Below are 25,715 nucleotides of genomic sequence, written 5' to 3'. Positions count from 1 at the left end.
CCCATGCAATGTAAGAAAGATGAGACTAGAAATGTTTGAAGGAAACTATGGCACCATCTGCCAAAGTCAAGGACTTTCACAGAAGAAAATCAGGTAATAGAGTGCCTTAAGAAACTGTATAAAGATATCTCACTTACCGATAGGGTATAAATGGTCTGACACGTTACACAAACAAGGGATGGCAGAGTGTACCCTGGGGCTGGACAATGAGGATGGGGACACAGATGAGGGTGACACAACTGGAAATGAAGGCTTGTGAGATGATGTCACTGGGGAAGTCCCATAGGTCCCAGGGCAGCCTTCAGGAAGGCGGCAGCAGAGCACGCGCACCTCGTAGTTGAGGCACATCCCAGACATGTCCTGCTGGTCCCGGTTCCTGCACACCAGGCCCACAGAGGGGTCACACTGTACCACCTGACCCAGGTCCTCAAGCCTCATCTCAGGGTGGTTCTCAGCCCTGCATTCCAGCTGTGTGATCTCCTCTGGCCGGTGACAGATCTTCTCTCCCGTCCTCAGGATGCTGCTGTAGGTTTCCAGGTCCCCTCCATGTGGACCGGGCTCCGGGAAGTCGGTGTCAAACCACTTGGTCCAGGTGCACTGTAGCTGGCAGTGTGTGGTCTCTGGGGAGGACGTCATGCCAGAATCAGGCCCAGGGCTTGTGGTGCTGAGAGGGGCAGAGGTGGCTCTGGTTCCAGGCACAGAGATGGCACTGGTTTTTCCCATGAATGTCTTGCTGGCTGTTTGCATAGACGGGGTTCCAGTGCTCCTGGTAGACATGGTGCTGATTATATGTGCAATCGGAGTCCTGGGGTGCCTGGTGGACGTGGTGCTGGCTACATTTGCAGTCCGGGTCCTGGGGCGCCTGGTGAACTTGGTGCTGGCTGTCTGCACAGATGGAGTTCTGGTGCTTGTGGTGGACGTGGTGCTGACTATATGTGCAATCGGGGTTCTGGAGTGCCTGGTGGATGTGGTGCTGGCTACATGTGCAGTCCGCGTCCTGGGGCGCCTGGTGGACTTGGTGCTAGCTGTCTGCACAGAGGGGGTTCTGGTGCGCCTGATGGACATGGTGCTGGCTATTTGCCCAGTAGTGGTGACAGATTTTCCTACAGGTGTTGATCTGGTTTGGGGTGTGGAGGTGGTGCTGATAGTCTCCACAATGGTTGTCCTGGTTGGGGGCATGGATGTACTGCTTGCTGTATGCACAGATGTCATGCCTGGAGATGAGCTGGTGACAGTGTCCCTTGGGGTGCTGGAAAGCGTGGCACGTGTGGTGGTTGGGCAGCCTTCAGGAAGGCGGCAGCAGAGCACGCGCACCTCGTAGTTGAGGCACATCCCAGACATGTCCTGCTGGTCCCGGTTCCTGCACACCAGGCCCACAGAGGGGTCACACTGTACCACCTGACCCAGGTCCTCAAGCCTCATCTCAGGGTGGTTCTCAGCCCTGCATTCCAGCTGTGTGACCTCCTCTGGCCGGTGACAGATCTTCTCTCCCGTCCTCAGGATGCTGCTGTAGGTTTCCAGGTCCCCTCCATGTGGACCGGGCTCCGGGAAGTCGGTGTCAAACCACTTGGTCCAGGTGCACTGTAGCTGGCAGTGTGTGGTCTCTGGGGAGGACGTCATGCCAGAATCAGGCCCAGGGCTTGTGGTGCTGAGAGGGGCAGAGGTGGCTCTGGTTCCAGGCACAGAGATGGCACTGGTTTTTCCCATGAATGTTGTGCTGGCAGTCTGCCCAGAGGTGGTCCTGGTGTCCCTGGTGGGCATGGTGCTGGCCGTCTGCCCAGAGACTGAGCTGGTTTGGGGTTTGGAAGTGGTGCTCACTGGTTGCCTAGAGGTTTGTCTGGATTTAGGCATGGATGTCGTGCTGTCTGTCTGCACAGACATGGTCCTGGATTCCCTGGTGGACATGATATTGGTTGTCTTCTCAGAGGTGGTTCTGGTGTCTCTGGTGTGCATGGTGCTGGCCGTCTGCCCAGAGACTGAGCTAGTTTGGGGTATGTAGATGGTGCGGAAGGGTTGCCCAGAGGTTTGTCTGGATCCAGGCATGGATGTCATACTGTCTGTCTGCACAGACATGGTCCTGGTGTCCCTGGTGTGCATGGTGCTGGCAGTCTGCCCAGAGATTGATCTGGTTTGGGGTTTGGAAGTAGTGCTCACTGGTTGCCTAGAGGTTTGTCTGGATTTAGGCATGGATGTTGTGCTGTCTGTCTGCACAGACATCGTCCTGGATTCCCTGGTGGACATGGTGCTGGCCGTCTGCCCAGAGACTGAGCTGGTTTGGGGTTTGGAAGTGGTGCTCACTGGTTGCCTAGAGGTTTGTCTGGATTTAGGCATGGATGTTGTGCTGTCTGTCTGCACAGACATCGTCCTGGATTCCCTGGTGGACATGGTGCTGGCCGTCTGCCCAGAGACTGAGCTGGTTTGGGGTATATAGGTGGCACTGGCTGTCTTCTCAGAGATGGTGCTGGTACCTGTGGTAGACATGGTGCTGGACTTCTTCTGCCCAGAGGTGGTGACAGATTTTCCTATAGGTTTTGATCTGGTTTTGGGTTTGGAGGTCATACTAGCTGTCTGCTCAGAAGTTTGTCTGGATCCAGGCATGGATGTCGTGCTGTCTGTCTGCACAGACATGGTCCTGGTGTCCCTGGTGGACATGGTGCTGGCCGTCTGCCCAGAGACTGAGCTGGTTTGATGTGTGTAGGTGGTACTGGCTGGCTGCTCTGAGGTTTGTCTGGATTTAGGCATGAATGTCATGCTGTCTGTCTGCACAGACATGGTCCTGGTGTCCCTGGTGGACATGGTGCTGGCAGTCTGCCCAGAGATTGATCTGGTTTGGGGTGTGGAAGTGGTGCTGATAGTCTCCACAATGGTTGTCCTGGTTGGGGGCATGGATGTACTGCTTGCTGTATGCACAGATGTCATGCCTGGAGATGAGCTGGTGACAGTGTCCCTTGGGGTGCTGGAAAGCGTGGCACGTGTGGTGGTTGGGCAGCCTTCAGGAAGGCGGCAGCAGAGCACGCGCACCTCGTAGTTGAGGCACATCCCAGACATGTCCTGCTGGTCCCGGTTCCTGCACACCAGGCCCACAGAGGGGTCACACTGTACCACCTGACCCAGGTCCTCAAGCCTCATCTCAGGGTGGTTCTCAGCCCTGCATTCCAGCTGTGTGACCTCCTCTGGCCGGTGACAGATCTTCTCTCCCGTCCTCAGGATGCTGCTGTAGGTTTCCAGGTCCCCTCCATGTGGACCGGGCTCCGGGAAGTCGGTGTCAAACCACTTGGTCCAGGTGCACTGTAGCTGGCAGTGTGTGGTCTCTGGGGAGGACGTCATGCCAGAATCAGGCCCAGGGCTTGTGGTGCTGAGAGGGGCAGAGGTGGCTCTGGTTCCAGGCACAGAGATGGCACTGGTTTTTCCCATGAATGTTGTGCTGGCAGTCTGCCCAGAGGTGGTCCTGGTGTCCCTGGTGGGCATGGTGCTGGCCGTCTGCCCAGAGACTGAGCTGGTTTGGGGTTTGGAAGTGGTGCTCACTGGTTGCCTAGAGGTTTGTCTGGATTTAGGCATGGATGTCGTGCTGTCTGTCTGCACAGACATGGTCCTGGATTTCCTGGTGGACATGATATTGGTTGTCTTCTCAGAGGTGGTTCTGGTGTCTCTGGTGTGCATGGTGCTAGCCGTCTGCCCAGAGACTGAGCTGGTTTGGGGTATGTAGGTGGTACTGGCTGGCTGCTCTGAGGTTTGTCTGGATTTAGGCATGAATGTCGTGCTGTCTGTCTGCACAGACATGGTCCTGGTGTCTCTGGTGTGCATGGTGCTGGCAGTCTGCCCAGAGACTGAGCTGGTTTGGGGTTTGGAAGTGGTGCTCACTGGTTGCCTAGAGGTTTGTCTGGATTTAGGCATGGATGTTGTGCTGTCTGTCTGCACAGACATGGTCCTGGTGTCTCTGGTGGACATGGTGCTGGCCGTCTGCCCAGAGACTGAGCTGGTTTGATGTGTGTAGGTGGTACTGGCTGGCTGCTCTGAGGTTTGTCTGGATTTAGGCATGAATGTCATGCTGTCTGTCTGCACAGACATGGTCCTGGTGTCCCTGGTGGACATGGTGCTGGCAGTCTGCCCAGAGATTGATCTGGTTTGGGGTGTGGAAGTGGTGCTGATAGTCTCCACAATGGTTGTCCTGGTTGGGGGCATGGATGTACTGCTTGCTGTATGCACAGATGTCATGCCTGGAGATGAGCTGGTGACAGTGTCCCTTGGGGTGCTGGAAAGCGTGGCACGTGTGGTGGTTGGGCAGCCTTCAGGAAGGCGGCAGCAGAGCACGCGCACCTCGTAGTTGAGGCACATCCCAGACATGTCCTGCTGGTCCCGGTTCCTGCACACCAGGCCCACAGAGGGGTCACACTGTACCACCTGACCCAGGTCCTCAAGCCTCATCTCAGGGTGGTTCTCAGCCCTGCATTCCAGCTGTGTGACCTCCTCTGGCCGGTGACAGATCTTCTCTCCCGTCCTCAGGATGCTGCTGTAGGTTTCCAGGTCCCCTCCATGTGGACCGGGCTCCGGGAAGTCGGTGTCAAACCACTTGGTCCAGGTGCACTGTAGCTGGCAGTGTGTGGTCTCTGGGGAGGACGTCATGCCAGAATCAGGCCCAGGGCTTGTGGTGCTGAGAGGGGCAGAGGTGGCTCTGGTTCCAGGCACAGAGATGGCACTGGTTTTTCCCATGAATGTTGTGCTGGCAGTCTGCCCAGAGGTGGTCCTGGTGTCCCTGGTGGGCATGGTGCTGGCCGTCTGCCCAGAGACTGAGCTGGTTTGGGGTTTGGAAGTGGTGCTCACTGGTTGCCTAGAGGTTTGTCTGGATTTAGGCATGGATGTCGTGCTGTCTGTCTGCACAGACATGGTCCTGGATTTCCTGGTGGACATGATATTGGTTGTCTTCTCAGAGGTGGTTCTGGTGTCTCTGGTGTGCATGGTGCTAGCCGTCTGCCCAGAGACTGAGCTGGTTTGGGGTATGTAGGTGGTACTGGCTGGCTGCTCTGAGGTTTGTCTGGATTTAGGCATGAATGTCGTGCTGTCTGTCTGCACAGACATGGTCCTGGTGTCTCTGGTGTGCATGGTGCTGGCAGTCTGCCCAGAGACTGAGCTGGTTTGGGGTTTGGAAGTGGTGCTCACTGGTTGCCTAGAGGTTTGTCTGGATTTAGGCATGGATGTTGTGCTGTCTGTCTGCACAGACATGGTCCTGGTGTCTCTGGTGGACATGGTGCTGGCCGTCTGCCCAGAGACTGAGCTGGTTTGATGTGTGTAGGTGGTACTGGCTGGCTGCTCTGAGGTTTGTCTGGATTTAGGCATGAATGTCATGCTGTCTGTCTGCACAGACATGGTCCTGGTGTCCCTGGTGGACATGGTGCTGGCAGTCTGCCCAGAGATTGATCTGGTTTGGGGTGTGGAAGTGGTGCTGATAGTCTCCACAATGGTTGTCCTGGTTGGGGGCATGGATGTACTGCTTGCTGTATGCACAGATGTCATGCCTGGAGATGAGCTGGTGACAGTGTCCCTTGGGGTGCTGGAAAGCGTGGCACGTGTGGTGGTTGGGCAGCCTTCAGGAAGGCGGCAGCAGAGCACGCGCACCTCGTAGTTGAGGCACATCCCAGACATGTCCTGCTGGTCCCGGTTCCTGCACACCAGGCCCACAGAGGGGTCACACTGTACCACCTGACCCAGGTCCTCAAGCCTCATCTCAGGGTGGTTCTCAGCCCTGCATTCCAGCTGTGTGACCTCCTCTGGCCGGTGACAGATCTGCTCTCCCGTCCTCAGGATGCTGCTGTAGGTTTCCAGGTCCCCTCCATGTGGACCGGGCTCCGGGAAGTCGGTGTCAAACCACTTGGTCCAGGTGCACTGTAGCTGGCAGTGTGTGGTCTCTGGGGAGGACGTCATGCCAGAATCAGGCCCAGGGCTTGTGGTGCTGAGAGGGGCAGAGGTGGCTCTGGTTCCAGGCACAGAGATGGCACTGGTTTTTCCCATGAATGTTGTGCTGGCAGTCTGCCCAGAGGTGGTCCTGGTGTCCCTGGTGGGCATGGTGCTGGCCGTCTGCCCAGAGACTGAGCTGGTTTGGGGTTTGGAAGTGGTGCTCACTGGTTGCCTAGAGGTTTGTCTGGATTTAGGCATGGATGTCGTGCTGTCTGTCTGCACAGACATGGTCCTGGATTTCCTGGTGGACATGATATTGGTTGTCTTCTCAGAGGTGGTTCTGGTGTCTCTGGTGTGCATGGTGCTAGCCGTCTGCCCAGAGACTGAGCTGGTTTGGGGTATGTAGGTGGTACTGGCTGGCTGCTCTGAGGTTTGTCTGGATTTAGGCATGAATGTCGTGCTGTCTGTCTGCACAGACATGGTCCTGGTGTCTCTGGTGTGCATGGTGCTGGCAGTCTGCCCAGAGACTGAGCTGGTTTGGGGTTTGGAAGTGGTGCTCACTGGTTGCCTAGAGGTTTGTCTGGATTTAGGCATGGATGTTGTGCTGTCTGTCTGCACAGACATGGTCCTGGTGTCTCTGGTGGACATGGTGCTGGCCGTCTGCCCAGAGACTGAGCTGGTTTGATGTGTGTAGGTGGTACTGGCTGGCTGCTCTGAGGTTTGTCTGGATTTAGGCATGAATGTCATGCTGTCTGTCTGCACAGACATGGTCCTGGTGTCCCTGGTGGACATGGTGCTGGCAGTCTGCCCAGAGATTGATCTGGTTTGGGGTGTGGAAGTGGTGCTGATAGTCTCCACAATGGTTGTCCTGGTTGGGGGCATGGATGTACTGCTTGCTGTATGCACAGATGTCATGCCTGGAGATGAGCTGGTGACAGTGTCCCTTGGGGTGCTGGAAAGCGTGGCACGTGTGGTGGTTGGGCAGCCTTCAGGAAGGCGGCAGCAGAGCACGCGCACCTCGTAGTTGAGGCACATCCCAGACATGTCCTGCTGGTCCCGGTTCCTGCACACCAGGCCCACAGAGGGGTCACACTGTACCACCTGACCCAGGTCCTCAAGCCTCATCTCAGGGTGGTTCTCAGCCCTGCATTCCAGCTGTGTGACCTCCTCTGGCCGGTGACAGATCTTCTCTCCCGTCCTCAGGATGCTGCTGTAGGTTTCCAGGTCCCCTCCATGTGGACCGGGCTCCGGGAAGTCGGTGTCAAACCACTTGGTCCAGGTGCACTGTAGCTGGCAGTGTGTGGTCTCTGGTCTGGTGACTGTGTGTGGGCTGCCTGTTAGCCAGGTCTTCGTGTGTATGGTTGCTGAGTGAGTACTGGTGTCCTTGATGGAAGGGGAATGCAAGCTTATAGTCCAAGTGGTCTTTGTTTCTGTGCTTATTTCATGTTGGGTAGGATGTGTGGCAGCTGAAGCCGTGGAGCACTGGTCCACTACTGTGCAGCACTCTATCCGGATCTCATAGTTGTAACAAATGGGTGGAAGCTGGTTTTTATTCAAACAGATTAACCCTTCCTCTCGGTTGCAAGTCACATTCTGCCCCAGCTCCTCCAGGGGTGTGTTGGGAAAGAACTGAGCCCTACACTCAACATTTTGTGGCTTCTCACAGAACTTGTATCCTTTGGATCTCAGGTTCACAAAAGTGTCAAAATCTCCACTGTTTCTATCAGGCCCAGGGTAGCTGCCATCCATCCAATCAGTCCAACTGCATAGCTCTCGTTTGCATTCATGGGTCGTCTCAAAAGAAGCTGTGGTGGATCCTGAGGTTGGGATGGACACAGACGATGTGGCTGAAGTTGGCTCTGAAGTTGGGCTAGTATTGGACAGAGTTGTTTTAACAGTGGTGGAACTAACTGTGGCAGAAGTAGATGGACTTGGAGCTGATGAGGAAGATGTGAGTCGTGAGGTAGGAGTTGACGTGGTCAGAGTGGAGGCTCTGGCAGGCGTCTTCACAGACAACATGCTGCTTATTGTTGATGCAGCTGTGCTCGGTGACCCTGTGTATGCTACTCTCGGGGCAGAGCTGGGATGTATGCTGGAGGGTGGCATTGAAGTCATGACTGTGGACAAAAGTAACAGGAGTGAGCATCAGGGCCTTGGGGCTTTCTACCTGTCCCTGGTCATATCCTTCTTCCTCATATGTCAGCTGCCTTGAGTCTCACCGCCATGGTCACACTAACTGAAAACTGAATACCGGAGCCACATTACTCAGAACCTACTTCTTGGTGAACAGAAGAAGAGCATATTGGATCTGTGAACAGACAAATTAATCTCCTCTAAAGGGAACCTGCTCTCCTTGCCATCCAATGAGCAGAATCTACATGCTTTTATCCCCTCAAAACTAGCTGAGAGTACTCTGACAAACAGGGTGAGACATCAGGGATTTAGTGGTCCATGTAGTATAAGGCAAACAGGCAGCTATAAATTCTGGGGGAAATCTCATATTCATCTAAGAGCTGGCCTGCGGCCACTTGTGCTTAAAGTCTCTAAGCTAAGGCCCACACTTCCCTGAGATCTGAGTCCAGTAGCTACAGAAAATGGTACCATAGACATCGGGCCTGCCAGAGTGGGTCAGGGAAATTGATCCCTTCCTGCTGTGAGATAAAAGCAGGGTACCCATGTTCCTGGTACCCAACTCCTAGGCCCCTTCTCCAGCCTCAGGACCTGCCACCAATACCCAGAGCTACCCATTACTTAACATTCTACAAGAGAATCAGTAAAACAGTCAGCAGGAAGAGAGACACCCACACTCAGCCTAGCATTTTCTGCCACCAGTCGCATCTCCTTACCAACTGGTGTGGAGAAGGAGAAAGTGGTCGGGGGCATGGGAGTAGTGGGGCTGCAGGTGTCGATATTTCTTTCGATGGTACCGTTGGCCCTGCAGTATGCAGAGATGCAGCCTCCTGTGCCGTCTGTCGTGTGATAGATGATTTTCCCAGGATGGAAGTGTTGACCATTGTAGGTACAGACACAGGCTGTGGGGAATAGATGTTTAGCCTGTCAGGGGTGCTATGACACCAGCGGTGACTCCCCTCATACTGTCTCCAGCTCAGAGAAAGCTGCAGGTACTCACCAGAAGCATCATAGGTACAGTTCACACCGTTCTCTGTGCAAATGCTGTCAGGAGAAGGAAAAGTGGGAGTGAGTGCATGGGAACTGGAACCACCTGCATCCCGTGTGCTTAGTGTTGGTGATGAAGCAGCACAGTTACAGTCCTGAGCTGGAGGCTGTGGTCCCGCTCAAGTCCTAACCTTCAGTCTTCCAGGATCCACTCCATTAAGGTCACACTCTCAAACATCACCCCCGTCAATAACCAATAGAGGCAAGGTGGACTTTGATGGGCATTGTCCCCTCATCCCTAGGAGGGCATCTTGGCTAAGGACACCATTGCATTCACACAGCTGGATTTTAGGTCAATGGTGTCCTCCCTTTTCAAATGAGCCTTAGAACAAAGGCATCCTTCTTCCCAGCTCAGCCTCAAGCCAAGGGTGTCCTTTCTCTCAACGAGCCTAAGACAAGAGGGCTCTCCCTCCTAGCTGAAGCTTGGGGATTCTGGCAGGTGTGTATACAAGGGGCACAAAGGACTGGTGGTATTGCTCTTTCCCCTCAGTGCATGCAACCTTGGGTTGAGGATGCTTCTAGACTCTAGGCTGATGCTGAGGATAAGGTTGACTTGGACTCCCCATGGCATTTCAGGTTCCACATCATTCTGGGTGAATGACTTACCAGGAATAGCAGTTCTTGTCTGAAGGTACTTTCGCACCCAGACGGTACAACTTTCCATTGATGTGGCAGGGACGCCGTGGTGGAGGCGAGAGGGTGACTGTACAGTTGGATACACACTGCATCGTACCCTCATCAAAGATAGGGGCTGTTGGTGGGCACTTGGGGTAGCAGCCTGGGGACCAAAAGACCTAAGTTCCAGACAGTCTCCCACAAAGCCCTCTCACACCAGGGCCCAGGTCTGTCCTAGGGTCCAGCGTCATCCACACTAGTGTTTGAGGTTGAAGCTACAAAGGCTCCTAGTGGGATCAGGAAGAATTTATCCCAACCAAGGTTCCCATAAGAAGGCCCTAGGCCTCAGATTCCAGGTTAGACCCCAGTCCAGATCCTAGGAACCCAATAGACCCTGACCTTCCAAGCTCAGCCTTCAGCCTACCTTCAAGGCCATGGAGATCATATAGGCAGTGTCCACTAGGGTTCTGGCAGGTGCGCATGCAGGGGACCCCACATGGCTGGTAGTGCCACTCACACTGACCCTCTGGGTTGTAGTAGTCACAGAATAATGCTAGAAAGGAGGGAGAATTACTGGGGTAAACCTGCACCTAGGGTCTGCTAAACCATTTTCCACCCCACCCTGAGGGAAAGTGATTCAGATATGGGTTTCAGACTAATAGGGGTGCCAAAAAGGCAAACATCAAAAGGGACTCTCCAGCTACAGCAGCTGCCCCCAGGAATACTGCTTCCTCGGGGCTTCACATGGACTGCCTAAGAAGGTGTACTGGTGCCTCCATTGCAGAACATGTTCTGAGGCCAAGCTTCCTCCCACAGATGCTCACCCTCAGTTCATTTTCCTTAGGAAACTATTGGTCCTTCAGTGTATCCTGATGGACACACAGAGCCGGCCTCTCCTGCCTGGGACCACAGTCCTTCCCAGAGCACTCATAGCAGACATCCTAGCTCAGCCCCTGCAGTTCCCAGCCCTTGGAGCCACTCATGTTAGAGCCATCTGTTGAGTGGCTACAGTGTTTGTGCACTTGGATGTGCAGGACATATACAGATGTGTGTGCACACATACACACACACTGGAGGGAGGGGTGTGTGTGTGTGTGTGTGTGTGTGTGTGTGTGTGTGTGTGTGTGTGTGTGTACTAGCCAGAACCAAGCCAGGAGGAGCAGGAGAGGCTATCACCCACCTCATCCCCAGTCCCACCCTTCAGCAACACAGAGAGAGCCCCACTCACGGCAGATGTCTGGTGTTCTCCAGGACACACACACTCCCACTTCGTGACAGGCCTGGGCATAGGCAGCCACAGCAGTACAGAAACACTCGCAGTCTCCTCCTGAGTCACAGGCACATGCGTCACTCACACAGGCTTCATAGTACTTGGTGGGTTCCACCTGAAAGAGTCAAAGGCTTCAGGCTCTGAGGACTCCTGTCTCCCTCAGCTCTTAGTGAATATGTTGGCCTAATAATTTTGGTCAGTTTCTACTAATATTCATAGTGACAAATGTATGACCATGAATGTCTAGCCAGGACATCATGCTTTCCATAGGCTGGCTCTGATCATGGAGCTACCTGAAGCTTCCTCAGTCCAGGTTCAGAGTTAACAGCCTCCAAACCATAACCTGTTCTGGCATACACGTGTGAATTCTTGACCCCCAGACACCCACACCCTCAGATGATGGGTTCTCCATCCTAAAGTCCAGAGACCACCCAGCCCCACTGCCGTACATGGGCATGGCAGGTATTGAAGCTTTCACTGTTGATGATGCTGCATTGCTTTTGGGCCCAGGACTTGCGGTAAGGGTTGGCAATGCAGGGGTCCTTGGGCACCAGGGCATCTGGGCAGGATGGAGAGAACTTCCAGCTATTTCCAAATTCCAGCACATCACCGACCACAGACTGGCTGCGTGTGGTGAAGTCATTGATGGCATTGTCGTCAAAATTCCCACATAGGCCACAGACCTTGCCCTATAGAAGCACAAAGATTAGAGATACGGGCCAGAGCCCCCTTCCTGGACCCTGATATCCATTTTGCTCTATTATCACCCAATGTCCCAAAGGATGAGCCCAGAAAGACTAGCAAGTATGAGTTTATAAGGCCCTTTGTTGTCTAGTGATGGCGCATGGCGTTGGTGCCCATCTGTGTCATTCCTCAGGCCACAAGCCCTGCTCATGACATCTCAGGAGGCCTGTGAGTCCCCCAGCTTGGCATCCCAGGAAACCTCATTCTCCATTCTTCCCCGCCAGGCTGCTTTGTTCTTCTTCCCTCCAGCTTGACTTAGTGTCAGTTCTCAGTCACTTTGTAGTGTGAGCATGGAGCTGTGGCACTCAGCTTGGATTCTGTCTTGAGTTGCAGTCCAAAATACTGCATTGAGCTGAACAGTGTCCCCTTATTTGTCCCTTTCTAACCCTGGAGCTTGTGAGTGGGGCCTTCTTTGAAGACATGGTCAAGTGAGATGAGGTCTCACTAAGGCAGAGTGAATCCTGCATCCCCTGTCTAGTATCCTTATTAAAAAGAAAAATATAGACAGCTACACGCAGTCAACCGTGCGACAACAGAGATGGAGATTGGGATACTGAAGCCACAATCTAAGGATGCCTGGAGCCCCACAAGCTAAAGAGGCAAGAAAGACCCTCCTGAGCCTCCAGAGGGACTGCAGCCGTACTGACACATCACTTGGGCTCCTAGAGTCCAGATACAAAATAGAACTGGCCACCCAGTTTATGGTCATTTGCTACAAAAACAGGAACACACACACACAGCAAGGGATCTCCTCACTGCTCTTCTAAAGGTTCTTCCCATCCATCCCCCCCTCAAAAACTTATATTAAGGGATGTGTGTGCCGCAGAGCTCTTGTGGAGGTCAGAGGGCAGCTTGTGAAAGTCACTTCTCCTACCATGTGGGTCTTGGGAATTGGACCTCAAGCCTGAGGTCATCAGACTTGTCAACAAGCATCTTTCCTCCACTGAGCCATCTCCTGGGACTGCCTCTCTCTGTCTTCCTTTGCCTTTCTCTGTGTGTCCCGATCTCTCACAGTCTCTGTCCATCACTGACTATCTCTGCCTCTGTCTCTTTATACCTCCTCTCTCTCGCTCTGTGTGTGTTTCTGTCTCTCTCTGTTCATGTCCCCAGCCCCATGTATGCCCCAGCCCCTGAGCGGGGTAACAGCAGTCTCACCTTGAACTCAGGGCTGAGTCTGAGAAAGATGCTGGTCTTCCTGTCCCACATAAGCACCAGGCCAGCGTCGGTTTCCACCACCAGGTAGATGCCCATCTGGTGGACATAGTACGGGGGCTCCTGCCCCACACCCTTCTGGACCACCTCCACTTTGCCGTCACTCAGCTTCAGCTCATAGTTCTGTGTGACAAGGGGTCCTCAGGGCCTATCCAGAACCACACCCCCTCCTGTGTGCCCCTGCACCACTGTAGAACCCCCAGGGTGTTCTGCCAGCTCCATTCCACTCACCCCCAGGAAGATCTTGATGTCCTTGGAGCAGGTGGTTCCTGTAGTACCACAGGGGATGTTCTCTGTGACAACACGAAAGGCATCCTGGGAGCTGCCGTTCCCACCACAGTGGTCCTGGAGGAACAGAAAGCCGTCAGGGGACAGGCAAGGGTGGTGAGCACCTGTGGTTGTGGGCGGCCACAGGAGAGGCTGTCAGCCAGGCATACCTGCAGCAGTGTGTACTCGCAGTCTCCACTGAAGCTGTAGCGCTGCCCATCAAAAGTGAGGTAGTGGCCATCCCCATACACAGCACAGGTGGCCAGGCAGGGCTTGTCTGTGCACCTCCACTTCCTGTCCTGACAGGTGCTACACAGAAGGTAGAGGTCAGCTGAGTGCTCCCGCGGGAATGGGAACCTTCCCAGAGACTCTGTGGGGACCCGTTCTGGGAAACCCAAGCACAGAGCCAGAGGCCTTGAGAGCCTGTGCCGTGGATGTCCATTAGAGGCCATGTTGGGGCTTAGCCCATTCCTAACAAGGACCTCTGTGCCTGGTGACAGCTTGGATACCCACCTCTCCTGCTGTGACCCTCACATACCAGTTGTTGCAGCCCACGCGGATGGTCTCTCCAGGCCTGTAAGTGGCCTCATTGTGCACACAAGGACAGTCCTCAGCAACAACACAGCCTCCATTACCATCTGCCACCAACCCATCCGGGCACACACAGCCAGGCACACATTCAGAGCTGTACTGTAGGACATATGGACAACAAAGTGAGTGGGACTGGATGTGGATGGATGTCTAGGGCTGACATGTCCTCTTTGTCTGTAGGACATCAGGTGCCATGGGAGCAGGAGGCCCAATATCAGAGTGCCCAGGGGTGCTCTGGGAACACAGTCTAGCCAGGCTGCCCCGAAGGCCTTCAGCATTGGAGAGCCCTGCTGCTCTGCTCCAAGAACCTCCATGAGGGGGCCTAATGGTCTCTACAGATACCATAGCAGGAGAAGTCAAGGAAGTAAGCGGGTCATCAAGAAGCTCCTAGGAAGAGTTATTGGGGAATGACCAGGTCACTTACACAGGTCATGTCCAGGGTGTGACAGCTCTTCTGACATCCAGCTCCAGTGTCCCCAGGTGCAGCATTGCGACAGTCAAAATAGATCATGGGTGCATCACACACTGGAGAAGGAAGGGGACCAATGAGGTGATGCTATCCACCCCTGCCAGGCTTTCTCTGAGGGAGGCCAGTGCTGTAACATCTCAGTCTTTCCTTTCCAGGCAGCCGAGCATGTGGCTGCCCTGTAGTGGGAGGGGAAGGTGCATATCTGTGTTATGCACACTGGAGTGTGTGTGAGTGAAAGAGAAAGAGAGAGAGAGAGAGAGAGAGAGAGAGAGACTGTGTAAGAGTGTGTTGTGATGTGTGTGTGTGGTTTGTGTGGTGTGTGTGGTATGTATGGTGTGTGTATGTGGTGTGTGTGCGTGTCTGTGGTGTGTATGATATGTGAGTGTACATGTGATGTGTGTGAAGTGTGTGTGGTGTATGTGTGTGATATGTGAGTGTGCGTGTGATGTGTGTGAAGTATGTGTGTGTGTGTGTATGGTGTATGTGATGTGTGTGTGCATTGAGTGCTTTCATGAATAAGTGTGCCCAGTGTCCACACCCTCATCTCCCCTATTCCTGAGCCCATGAAACTGATCATTAACTCCAGCTCTGTTCACTTGGGATAGGCTCACCTGGAGTTGGGGCAGGACCTCCGATGCAGGTCAGTGTTCCTTGGGTGCAGGTGCTGTGAGTAGAGAACTATTAGAACACCATCTACTCTGGGCCCCATGAATCCCTGCCATGTCCTCCTTGTCTGCATGACTACAGGTGCATGGAGCGGGGTGACTAGTGGTCCTCTGGGAACAGTCTGCCAGGCCTAAGGGTCTTACCAAATGGCCCCACTGTCATGCACAGACTCGCCGTTGGGAACTGTAGATCCCCTGTGGTAGCAGGGACAGCTGGTGGCCTGCACACATTTGCCTGAATCATCCAAGAAGGTGCCTGCAGGGCAGGTGCAACCATCTACAGGGATGAAGTTGACATGGCAGGTGACATCCTCCTCATTCAGAGCACGACAGGTGGGCTGGCAGGTGCTGATGTGGTATTGGTAGGTCATCGACTTGGGACAGGTAGTTGTAGCCTTTGCTGTGTGAGAGCAGAAGGGGGGACACTTAGAACACTGGTGAACACATAGTCTAGCAATCAACAACAGAGGGCCTAGCAGTTCAAGGCCTTTCCAGCTCCCTCAGATAATCTCCTGATGAGGGCTCTTAATCACAATGGCTTGGGTCTCCCTTAGTTTCAGAGACTGGTAGAGTGATAGGACCCTTGGAGCATCCAATCAGCTCTTGGGGGGGGGGGCTAACCTGTAGAGAAAGAGAGCCCAGCTGGCCCACAGAACACTCACCGCAGATGCCATCTCTCCAGCCACTGAGCAGCACGCCTTTGGCGGCACAAGCACGCACATAGGAGGACAGGGCTGCGCACATGCAGTCCTCACTCTTCTCACAGTTGCACGTGTCAAACATGCAGTTCTGTGGGTGAAAACATCAGCGCATCAGGGACCCAGCCTCACATCCAAGAGCGTGGCATCTGACTGAGCTTCACACACACACACACACACACACACACACACACACACACCTCTCACAGTCCCACCTTCCTTACCTTCCTTGGGACCTGCCCATCCCCCATTCCTCTGCAGTTCATTTTAATGTTGATATCTCAGATATCTCAGGTGTACCCAACCTTCCTGCTAGGACATGGATTCTGGGAAGACCTTGGCCCTTTAGCTCTGCGGCCTTCCACATCCAGCCTTGGAACACTTCGACTTCCTTACTGTCCTATTACTCACATTTCTCAAAAGATTCATGCTTAGCCCTGTTTCTAGTGTAGAGCAGAGGCTTGATTTAAACCCGATGAACAAGTGATGAATGAGTAAGTGAAGGAACCAGAGAGACATACTTGGGAGCATATCCCTGCCACCTGCTGCCTGTCAATTGCCTCCCTCCAGCGTCTTCTGGTCCTCCCAAGAGGGGACACACAATGCAGTGTTGGAGTCCTAGCTAGCTAAAGAAGTACTGATTGGACATTACCGAGAAGTAGGTGCCAGGGTTCACGGTGGTGTGGCACTGGGAAAACGGGCCACTGGCATCAGTCAGCTGAGAACACCAGTGCTGGGCATACTTCTCTGTGGATAGAAGAGAACCCATCAGCCATTTATTCACCCAAGGCCCTGGTTTCCCCCAGCTTGGGGTTTGTGACGTCTTGCACCTCTGAGCAGACAGACATCTTGGGCACTTAACCATATTGCAGGTGGCACCACAGGTGTCATTGCAACATACATGAGGTATGGAAAAGCTATAGTCATTGTGTCTCTCCTTTCCTATGTCCCCAGAGCTCTCACCTCCTAGGAATATGAATGACCATCACCAAAGACAGTAGTCAAAACTTCTGAACCAAAATATAGAGGGGAAGGGGGCAGTACTAGCTGATACTGAACCCCACCTCCTCAGCCCTACTTGGTGGGCTGGGCAACGTCACAACTACATTAGAGTCTTTTAACCTGAAGCAGGGCCCCTGATATCCTATGTCCTATGTACATAATGAAGCAGATGAAGTTCCTAACCATCTGTGACTCTGTCCCAGAGGTCCCTCATGTCCTCCCTGCCAACTGGTAGGCATGGATGCTGGTCACCACTCTTCCCTGGAGGACCCACACCTGTTTCACTTGTAATGAATGCTACATGGTATAACTGTAGCAATATATTATCTGAAACTATATGTTCTGCTTGCCTTCAAGAAGACTGACCTTTTGCCAGATGCTGCAGCCAAGTTAATATTAAGCCTTGCAATCATTTAAGACAGTGTACTCAACCTGCTGTCCTATTGTGAGTTTAACCTAACTCAAGAAGAACAGAATAACTGACCTTAATATGCCTTGGATTTCCTCTGTAATTAGCATTGTAACCTAAGCTAAATATATGATTTTAATCTTAAACTGTGTACTTCTCCATGTTCATGGCCCAGAATAATGAAAGTATGCTATGATAATCATTTGCTGAAAGCAGCTAGTAGGTTGAAAGCAACATCATGAAAAACAAATACCCCATGAGTGTTGGCAGCCACATGCAGATATGAGTGCTATCCTGGGTCATCTGGAATCAATAAAGCAACTTTTTCCTTTGTAAAACTCTGCTAAAAATTTCTATGGAAAAGAATTCCTCATTCCTTCCCCATGCCATATTTTCCAAATGGGGCAAATATGGGGCAAAACCCTTTGTTACAGACACACAACAAAGACAGATCAAATACAATAGACAGGTCACTGACTACAAACTATAGACAGATGGAAAACACCAGGAGAAAAATGGAGAAGTCAAATTTGGGCTCACTTTTAGTCAAAATATTCCAAAAGGAAGCTTCCTTTTTTCATTCCTTAATATGACAATCTATGCATGTTTGTGTCCTCTTTGGGGTTTCTTTAATGTTTGCCTGTTCATCACATCAGGGTAGACAGCTGTGCACCAGGCCAGGTCAGAGTTTGCTGAGAAAATGTTTCTTGGGAAAGTAACTAGCTCAAAAATGGAAGCAAGTAAACCAACCCCTAACCATTCAACAGAACAAAGACCAACAGCTACACTCACCATTCTCCACACTGTGTGAGCAGGGGTCTTCAAAGATATTCCTGACATTAGGACAAGCCGCCTGGGTCTTGAAGGTGTTGAAGAAGGCAGCTGCTGTGCCCTCCACAACCCCACTGATGGTCTGGAAGTCATCGGCCTGGATATTGTTGAAATTCCCACAGAGCCCTGGGGACAGGAGGACAGGTTGAGGCCCATGCAGACTCTAGAATGGAATGGGCTTGGGCCCAGAGTCAGTGCCTCTTACCGCAGGTCAGACCCCTGAGCTCAGGTGCCAGCCGCACGAACACCTGCATGATGGGCACCAGCTGGATCTCAAGCTGCAGACCCAGATTGGTCTGGGCAATGATGAAGAAGGTTGAAGGCCGGAAGAGGGTAACATTGGCTGTGGGCAAAAGACGAGGGTTTCAGGGTGAGGATGTCCCATGGGTGGAATTACACCATTTACATTCACAAGCAGCTCTCACCTGTAGACACTGGAAGTTGGGTATAAATCTGGTTCACAAAGACCTCTCCAGTGGCTCTCACTATGACAACCTAGAAGCAATTCCAGAATCAACTGGGGTCAGTATGGGACTGAAGCAGTGTATCTCCAACTGTCTCCTGGTAGCCCACACAGGCTGTGAAGTGTCCTTGCTAGGTCTGGGAGACCCTGGGCTACAAAGCTGTAGTCCCCATGTGGTAAACATATGTTCAAAGATCTGTCCCCATATTTTTCATGATTTTCTAAACTTTCCAAAGAACCATAGTTTAAGTATCATAAAAACAGAAGTTAACGTGTAAAAAAATAAAATAACTGCAATGGAGTTGTACTGGATAGATGCTTGAGTCTCCTTTCCTGGAGCCAAATGCTACAAACAGCTACAATGTTCCACTTAAGGGTAGTCCCCAGAAGGATCCACACATAGTGGATGCACTCACTGTCCAGGGTGTGAATCCAGGTGACCGGCCATATGAGTATATGCTTTCCACTCCCACCCCCACCCCAGGACCTGCCTCTGCCTGAGCTCCCCTCAGCAATCCCTGTGATACTCACCGTCTGTCCCCCACCCAGGCTCAGTGTCACACTCTTCAGACAAGTTTCACTGTCTGTCAGTCCACACTTTCGAAGCTCGGCCAGCACAGTGAAGATATTGCTGTCACAGGGCTGCAGGGGGCGACACAGGTCCTTACATATACTGCCCAAACACCTGCCTACCTCATCTTCCCTCTCCTCCAATCCATGCTGCCTCCCCTTGCAGGAAATTTCTGATCCACCACTGTCATAGACTCTAAGAAGCAGCCATTTGATCTTAGGAGGAAAGGCTCCTAGGAGCTCATGCCCTAGCACCTAACAAGGGGCCTTAATGCACCTACTGAGTGCAATAATTCTAAAGGTGAAATTGTGAGGGAGATGTGTGTGGTAGGGGGAGACTGAGGGGAGTTGGAAGTGGAAGAGGAGGTGGATGATCAAAATACACTGTGAACATATATGAAAATTTTAAAAATAAAGTATTTTAAGAAGAAAACAGATCAGTGGTTTCCAGGTGGGGAGGGAGATGCACAGGTGGTATCTAGGATGACCAGCATGGAGAACGACTGAGTGACACTAGGGTAGTAGACACAGATCATTTCACATTTGCCAGCTCCTAGGACATGCTCATGAGTGACCCTGCTTTGGATGGCTGACTGGTCTTCATTACCAGTTGTAACCAATATATCACACTAAAGCAAGATGTTAGTACTGGGGAGACTTCTGGGGATAGTGAGGCTTGGGAATCCACTGGACTCTCTATTTAGGTTATTTATGGGCATGAAACTGATCTAAAAATAAAACAAGACCGGAACTAGAGAGATGGACCTATGATTGAGTGTGTACTGCTCTTGCAAAGGGCCCCAAGTTCAGTGCCCAGCACCCACATCAGATTGCTCCCAACCACCTGTAACTCCAACTCCAGGGAATCAGATGCCTCTTTGGGCCTCCATGGGTACCATGCACATGTACACACAGAAAGACACATGCATACACACAAGCAAAAACACATAAGTACAAGAATAGGTCTCCATAAAAAGATGAGGTCAGAAGGGCCAAAGCAATGGCAGGGGTCATTAATCACTAGAGGTCTCCCTGGTGCAATAGTAATAGGAGGCCTAAGCTAGTGATACCTGGGAAGCCGCCCACAAAATCAAAGCCCCCAGTACACCATAGGCCTCACCTTGCTCAGCACATAGCTGCAGTCCCCATGCACTGTGTACTGCCTTTCATCAAATGTGGAGAAGTGTGAACCTCCTAGCACTGAGCAGGTGCCAGGGCAAGGAACCTCCTGGCAGTTCCACCGACCTCCAGAGCATGTGCTATGGGTGGGAAGAAGGACATATTGTGTACTGGTCCCAGGAACAACAGTCCTGATGTTTTTGCCACCGAAACTGAAGGCTCCTTCCCATTGGTCACAGCAGCCTGGGACTTCACCAATCCACACATCCTGAGGAAGTAACCCTGGCATACGTCAGGCTCTTAGATGGGGAGCCCAAGACCTACCACTTGGTGCAGTCAGTAGAGTAATTGGTACCCGGTGCGTAAGATGTCCCATTATATAGACAGGCACACTGAGACACAGGGACACAGCCAGTCTGGTTGATGTCATCAAGTACCATCCCTGTAAAAAGCAAATCCATGTAATAGGTGTCACCCTATAGTCTCAGTAAACCTTGACAGCACAGAGACACTGTGGGCCAGGGTCACAGGGAGCTTTCACCAAGGCTGAACAATGGCAGCAAGAACACTCATGCTGCTGTGTCCTTTGGGTTGGTGGGGTAGAGACTCCATCTTACCCATAGGGCAGAAGCAGCCAGCAACACAGTGGTCCTCACAGGCCTGCGAGCGCTGGGGGTTGGAGCAGGTGTCCACACAGGGTGAGCCACATTCCTGGTGTTGCATGTTGAGGGGACACGTCTGAGCTGCAGGGAGACAAGAAGGAAAGATCATATCAAGCCAGGCCCCACTTGCCTGCTGGATGATGCTATGATGGTGAGGAATGGGGCTGAGGGCACTCACAGCAGAGGTTGGGACCCCGCCAGTCTTGGGGCTGTCCTCCAGCATGGGCACATTGCCGGGAGTACTCAGCCAGGGTATGGCAGATGCAGCTGGACAGGTCAGGGCTCTCACAGAGACAGAGGTCCTGCCGGCAAGCCTCCAGGTAGCTGCTGATGTCCACCAGGGCTGAGCAGTCTGAGAACAGCTGACCTTTCAGGATCTCTTCACAGATGCCCTGAACAAGGGTAGGGCCCATGCTCAGTTCAGACCCCAAGCTTCCCAGAACTACCTGGGTTATCCCAGAGCCCAAAGCCCTCCTCCCCATCCTGCCTGCCCATTCCTCTCAAGACTCACATATCTGGTGGAGCAGTTCTTCTGGGGCACAGGGAGGGGATCCTGGCACTGCTCTGTGGGGCCATCCATCTTCTGGAGGTTCCCAAACTCAAGAGGTGTCAGTACAACATCTGCAGGAAGCCCAGAGCAGCCTTGTCTATAGGTCCCAGCCTATCATCCCAAAAGCCAAGTCCAAAGAGCTCCCCAATGAGAATGCCCATGTGCTCCTGTGATCCCTGCCTGGCTTCCCCAGTCCCACATCCTGGGATGCTGATATCTGGAACCCACTAGAGGAGCCCAGAAAGAGCTTGGAGTTCCTAGGGCAACAGGAGGAGTAGGCAGAGCCATCAGTCCTGGTCAGGTTGTGATGTACCCCAGAGGACTGCAGAATGAACCTAACATTCCACCAGCCCTCAGACCCTGCACACAGCCTGGCCTGACAGGGGCAGCCAGCATAGGCAGGCTCTGTCACCCACAGATTTTATGGGACTTTGGGGGACTGACAGAGGAAGGATGTTGGAGTATCTGACAGGGAACTTGTTTCCCACCAGCACCTGTGGGGTGTATCAGTGTGCCAAGAGAGTACATGCACATGACAGTGGGTTATGTGAATGTGCCTGTGTGCACTTATGTATGAGCTGTAATTGTGGAGAGGGAAGCCTGTGTGTATACGTGTGCCTGTGTGAGCTGCGTGTGTGTGTGTGTGTGTGTGTGTGTGTGTGTGTGTGTGTAGAGGAGAGGAAGGAAGGGAGTGGGAGAGGGAGAGAGGGCATGTGTTTGTATGTACATAGAGATACATGGTTTCAGATACTAGGAAACTAAGCCTCCTGGGGCCCCAGGGCATTGCCTGGGACTTACTGTGGGAGAGGAACTCGCTGAACTCAGGGCTGCCATTGAAGTCTCCACAGAGACCACAAGTCTTGTTGGTGTACTTGGTGTCCAACTCCAGCTGAAATTGGAAGAGACATCAGACACCTGGCCCTACTGTAGACAACCCAGGATGTGAAATATAGACTCCCAGAAAAAGGAGTGAGGTCTCCCACAGGAGACACAAGCCAAAAGACCCTTCCAAGAAGTCAAGGAAGCCATGACTCAGAGCAGGGCTGAAGCAAGCATCCCACTTACACAGGACCTGTGTGTGCATGGGTGCCCATCTTCCCTAGCTGTGTGACCTATGCCCCTCTCCTAACCCACTGCCCGATCTCACTGGGAGACTCCACACATTGCCCCTATTTTACCAGAAGGCTCTGCCCAGCCACACCCATTCCCCACCACCAAGAGACTCGACTCCCTCTCACCAGGAGACTGTCATCATCATTCCACATAAAGACCAGGCCCAGCCTGGCCACCACCTTCAAGTAGCCATTACTGAGTTCAATGAGGACCCCAAACTGGCTGAAGGGCAGCTGGACCCTGTAGAAGAGAGTAGGGAGATGGTACTGGGGGACAAGGAGACAAGAGAGACCCCAGGAGAGAAAATCCCTGCCACCATGTGTGTAACAGAGACATGGGACCTGGAATGCCAGTATGAAGGAAGAGCTGAAGGGGCAGCTGGGGCATGGGGTTGGGGAGCTTCCCTCCTGGGAATGGAGTCTCACTAACCCAGGTGTCCCACAGCCTTGATGTCCTAGTTCCACCTCACCACATAACACCTCCGTCACCCACCCAATACTGCCCTAGACTCACGGGTGGTTATTGACTAATACAGAACTCTTGGTCAACTCGACAACTAGTCCATCAAGCTTCATGGTGACTCTGTTCAGAGTGGTGGAATTAGACTCCTGGCTACGACGTAGCTGGATATTGAAGTCCTCATAGGCAGCTCCACAGTGTGCGGAGAACACATAGTTGCAGAGACCAGGGAAGCGGAAGACTCGACCATCAAAGGTCTTGTAGTGGAAGTCTCCCCATGTGCTGCACACCCGCCCAGTGTGTGCTGGGTTGAGAGCTGTGAACCAAAGCAATGCAGGCTTTGGAGGCACTGTTCTGGTTCCTGATGTGTCCTCCATGCTCTGCCTTTCACACTGGATATCTGTTTTCTGTGTGCCAGTGGGATTAGACAGGCTGCTGCCTACAGTAGGCATCTAAGATCCCATCTGATGTAGAAAGTCCTGGGATCAGCTCACAGCAGCTTTGAATGCCCCTCCTTCCCTACGCCTATTGTCACCCAGAAATCAGGGAGCCCTCCCTAAATAAACTAGCTCTTCAGGTCTAAGGACAAGTACTCCAGCTAACTAGGGACACCTTCCCGGATAGGTTTTGGGGTTCACTCACCTCGTACCACAGGGATGGTCTTCAGAGGTGGGATGAGGGTCACCCCATGGAGTGGAGCAGCTGTGGAGACAGTATGCACAGCCTTGAGTGAGGTTGTAGTGTCACTGTGGCCCAGAGGACCACAGACTCCCAGGTCTCCAATCCAGCTTGGATTCTACTTCCTGTTGAGGCTCAGGTAGGCATAGCCCAGCCTGAGGTCTACACACAGCATTCCCTCCTCACTGTCATTTGAAGACCCCTGGAGCCATCAGCCACAGAGACCAGAAGTTTCTGTTTGCATAAGGGGGTTTGTGTCCTGAGTCTCACAAATGCCTAAATCTAGGTCAACAGCTCAACCTCTCAGGCCCCCCTCCCTTTTTAACCAGTTTGGAGAAATGTAAAATGCAAGGTACTGGCTGGCCCTCAACTCCCCACAAAACCCCTTGCTTTGGCAGGGGTGGTCAATCTTCCAGTTCCTAGGTCAAGACCCAGAAAGTGATTATGATGTTAAAACAGGTAAATCAAACCCAGAGAGATAGAAGTAGGATCTACATGGGTGAATGAGCCCATGTTGCAGAGGACATAGCCCACTCAGCCTGACAGACTTTCTCCATCTTCCTCATAGCCTGAGCATGAATGCTTGTGACACCTCCATGAGTTGGATCAGTTAGGGACAGAAGGTAACTGACCACAGCCATATATAATACAGTGTATTTCAGCTCCAAGTTCTCACTCCCCAGTATGTTAGCTGAGGATCCATTAAGGCAAGAAGTCCTGGGGGACCCAAGGTCACATTAAGGTAGAGTTGGGGCGGGGGCGATATGGCAGGAACAGTGGGGACAAAAAGCTAGGACTCACCATCATGTCCTTGAAGGAGAGAGAAGTCAGAGTGACGTGCATGGTCAGATTTCAGAGTGTCCTGCTGGGCCTGGCCTGCAGAAGGGGAGATGGGCCTGAGCTGAGAACAGGACAGGTGCCTCAGGCAGCCCAGGCTGCTGGCCATCAACGTGCAGATGGAAAACTTATCACTCAATAATGGCCTGATGCACAGAGTCGCCATGATGGCAGGAGAATGCCCCGCCCCCATACCTACACAAGAGTGTCCGAGCAATGTTGTGACTGGCCTTCACTCAAAGTCTAGTTTCCTGGTGCCTGCATCTGTTACTAGACTATGCTGGGAGAAGTCACTCCCCAGAACACCCTGCTATGCCTACAACACTTGCAGCCCATGGTTTCTTGTGAGGCCATGACAGTCAGAGAGGGTTGTGAGCTGGTATAATTGGCACAAATGGGGCACCTGAGAGGGCTGAGAGCCTGCCATGACCAGTCTGGGGGGTTCTGAGACTCAGCCTTCCGCTCCACCGCACACTGGATGCCCAGCCTCAATCCTCGGCACATAGGGTTATTTCCCAGCCTTTTAAATTAAAGACCATTTGAAGTTGTCAGGCCGCAGGTGAGGGCTGCTTGGCAGGACCCTCTCACAGGTGCCTTTAGCTTGCCAGAACCAGATAAGGCTCTGAACTTTACTGCCCACCTGAGTCCAGGTCATGAGAGAATGAAAATGTCTCTCTAAATGACCTGGGAAAGCTGGAAACTGGAATCTTACCTGTGTGCTGACTGCAAACCAGGGCCAGGGCTAGAACCCAGAATGGGACCAGCTTCCTCCGGCCGGCATCCATGCTGAAGAGCATGGGGAAATGTCCCCACTGGCAGCCTCTGAGGAGGGACTCAAGTCACCAGCTGCCTTTTGTAGTCTGAGAGCTGGCTCCAGCCCCAATGGCTTTACATGGGTGGGCGGGGCAGGCCTATCTTTCCCCTCATCCAGGTAAACAGTGGGTGCTCGATCACTTTAGGCCAGTCAATGGTAGCAGTGAGAGGTGGGTGTGTCTGCAGGTGGAGCCTGGTTTCCCTGAGGCTCCCCCAGGCCTTACCTGTGCTGTCCTCCCCAAGCAGCCCCCACCCAGACTTTCCCAGGCCACCTTCTAATCCATGAGTTCCTGGTATCTCAAAAGACACATCTTCCAGGCTGACCAGATGCTGATTTTGAGACTATTCCAGGGCTTGTCCTGGACAGTCATCTTCTCTTTCTTTGGAGAATAGCTCCATGGGCAGCAACAGGGCAACCTCCAGCTTCATACTCCCCAAAACTTGGGTTATAGTTCAGGTCCCCTGACCAAAGTGGGCAGTTGCAGCAGAGGTACAGTTCTACCCTCCGGAAGCCAGACGCCAAGGCATTTAGTGCTCCCTGGGATGGAGAGATACTACTGACCCTGCCTAGAGGAGCCTGTACTCACTGTCCTGATGCCCAGATGAGAA

The 25,715-nt window shown here is 52.8% G+C and overlaps 1 protein-coding gene across 1 annotated transcript in view; it reads right to left on the bottom strand.

Annotated features, from left to right (window-relative positions):
• Muc5ac (mucin 5AC, oligomeric mucus/gel-forming) overlaps window positions 1–25,078 on the bottom strand; it is a 33,190-nt gene extending 8,112 nt beyond the window's left edge. Inside the window, exons 1-31 of the mRNA XM_051192135.1 lie at window positions 25,006–25,078; window positions 24,258–24,332; window positions 23,421–23,480; window positions 22,833–23,094; window positions 22,445–22,559; window positions 22,005–22,095; window positions 21,168–21,277; window positions 20,835–21,048; window positions 20,612–20,737; window positions 20,322–20,436; window positions 19,996–20,134; window positions 18,837–18,947; window positions 18,268–18,337; window positions 18,048–18,185; window positions 17,804–17,968; window positions 16,253–16,347; window positions 15,565–15,691; window positions 15,047–15,302; window positions 14,849–14,901; window positions 14,193–14,293; window positions 13,716–13,867; window positions 13,348–13,486; window positions 13,142–13,255; window positions 12,854–13,033; window positions 11,404–11,643; window positions 10,913–11,069; window positions 10,109–10,237; window positions 9,676–9,847; window positions 9,023–9,066; window positions 8,739–8,924; window positions 138–8,009 (exon numbers count right to left, since the gene is read on the bottom strand). Of these exons, the coding sequence (XP_051048092.1) occupies window positions 138–8,009; window positions 8,739–8,924; window positions 9,023–9,066; window positions 9,676–9,847; window positions 10,109–10,237; window positions 10,913–11,069; window positions 11,404–11,643; window positions 12,854–13,033; window positions 13,142–13,255; window positions 13,348–13,486; window positions 13,716–13,867; window positions 14,193–14,293; window positions 14,849–14,901; window positions 15,047–15,302; window positions 15,565–15,691; window positions 16,253–16,347; window positions 17,804–17,968; window positions 18,048–18,185; window positions 18,268–18,337; window positions 18,837–18,947; window positions 19,996–20,134; window positions 20,322–20,436; window positions 20,612–20,737; window positions 20,835–21,048; window positions 21,168–21,277; window positions 22,005–22,095; window positions 22,445–22,559; window positions 22,833–23,094; window positions 23,421–23,480; window positions 24,258–24,332; window positions 25,006–25,078 (11,881 nt within the window). The remainder of the gene's footprint in view (window positions 1–137; window positions 8,010–8,738; window positions 8,925–9,022; window positions 9,067–9,675; window positions 9,848–10,108; window positions 10,238–10,912; window positions 11,070–11,403; window positions 11,644–12,853; window positions 13,034–13,141; window positions 13,256–13,347; window positions 13,487–13,715; window positions 13,868–14,192; window positions 14,294–14,848; window positions 14,902–15,046; window positions 15,303–15,564; window positions 15,692–16,252; window positions 16,348–17,803; window positions 17,969–18,047; window positions 18,186–18,267; window positions 18,338–18,836; window positions 18,948–19,995; window positions 20,135–20,321; window positions 20,437–20,611; window positions 20,738–20,834; window positions 21,049–21,167; window positions 21,278–22,004; window positions 22,096–22,444; window positions 22,560–22,832; window positions 23,095–23,420; window positions 23,481–24,257; window positions 24,333–25,005) is intronic.
• Window positions 25,079–25,715: the final 637 nt, after the last annotated feature.

Source organism: Phodopus roborovskii, unplaced genomic scaffold (assembly GCF_943737965.1).
Source record: "Phodopus roborovskii unplaced genomic scaffold, PHOROB, whole genome shotgun sequence".
In the NCBI taxonomy this organism is placed as follows: domain Eukaryota; kingdom Metazoa; phylum Chordata; class Mammalia; order Rodentia; family Cricetidae; genus Phodopus; species Phodopus roborovskii.
This window is presented reverse-complemented; position numbering and strand designations above follow the sequence as displayed.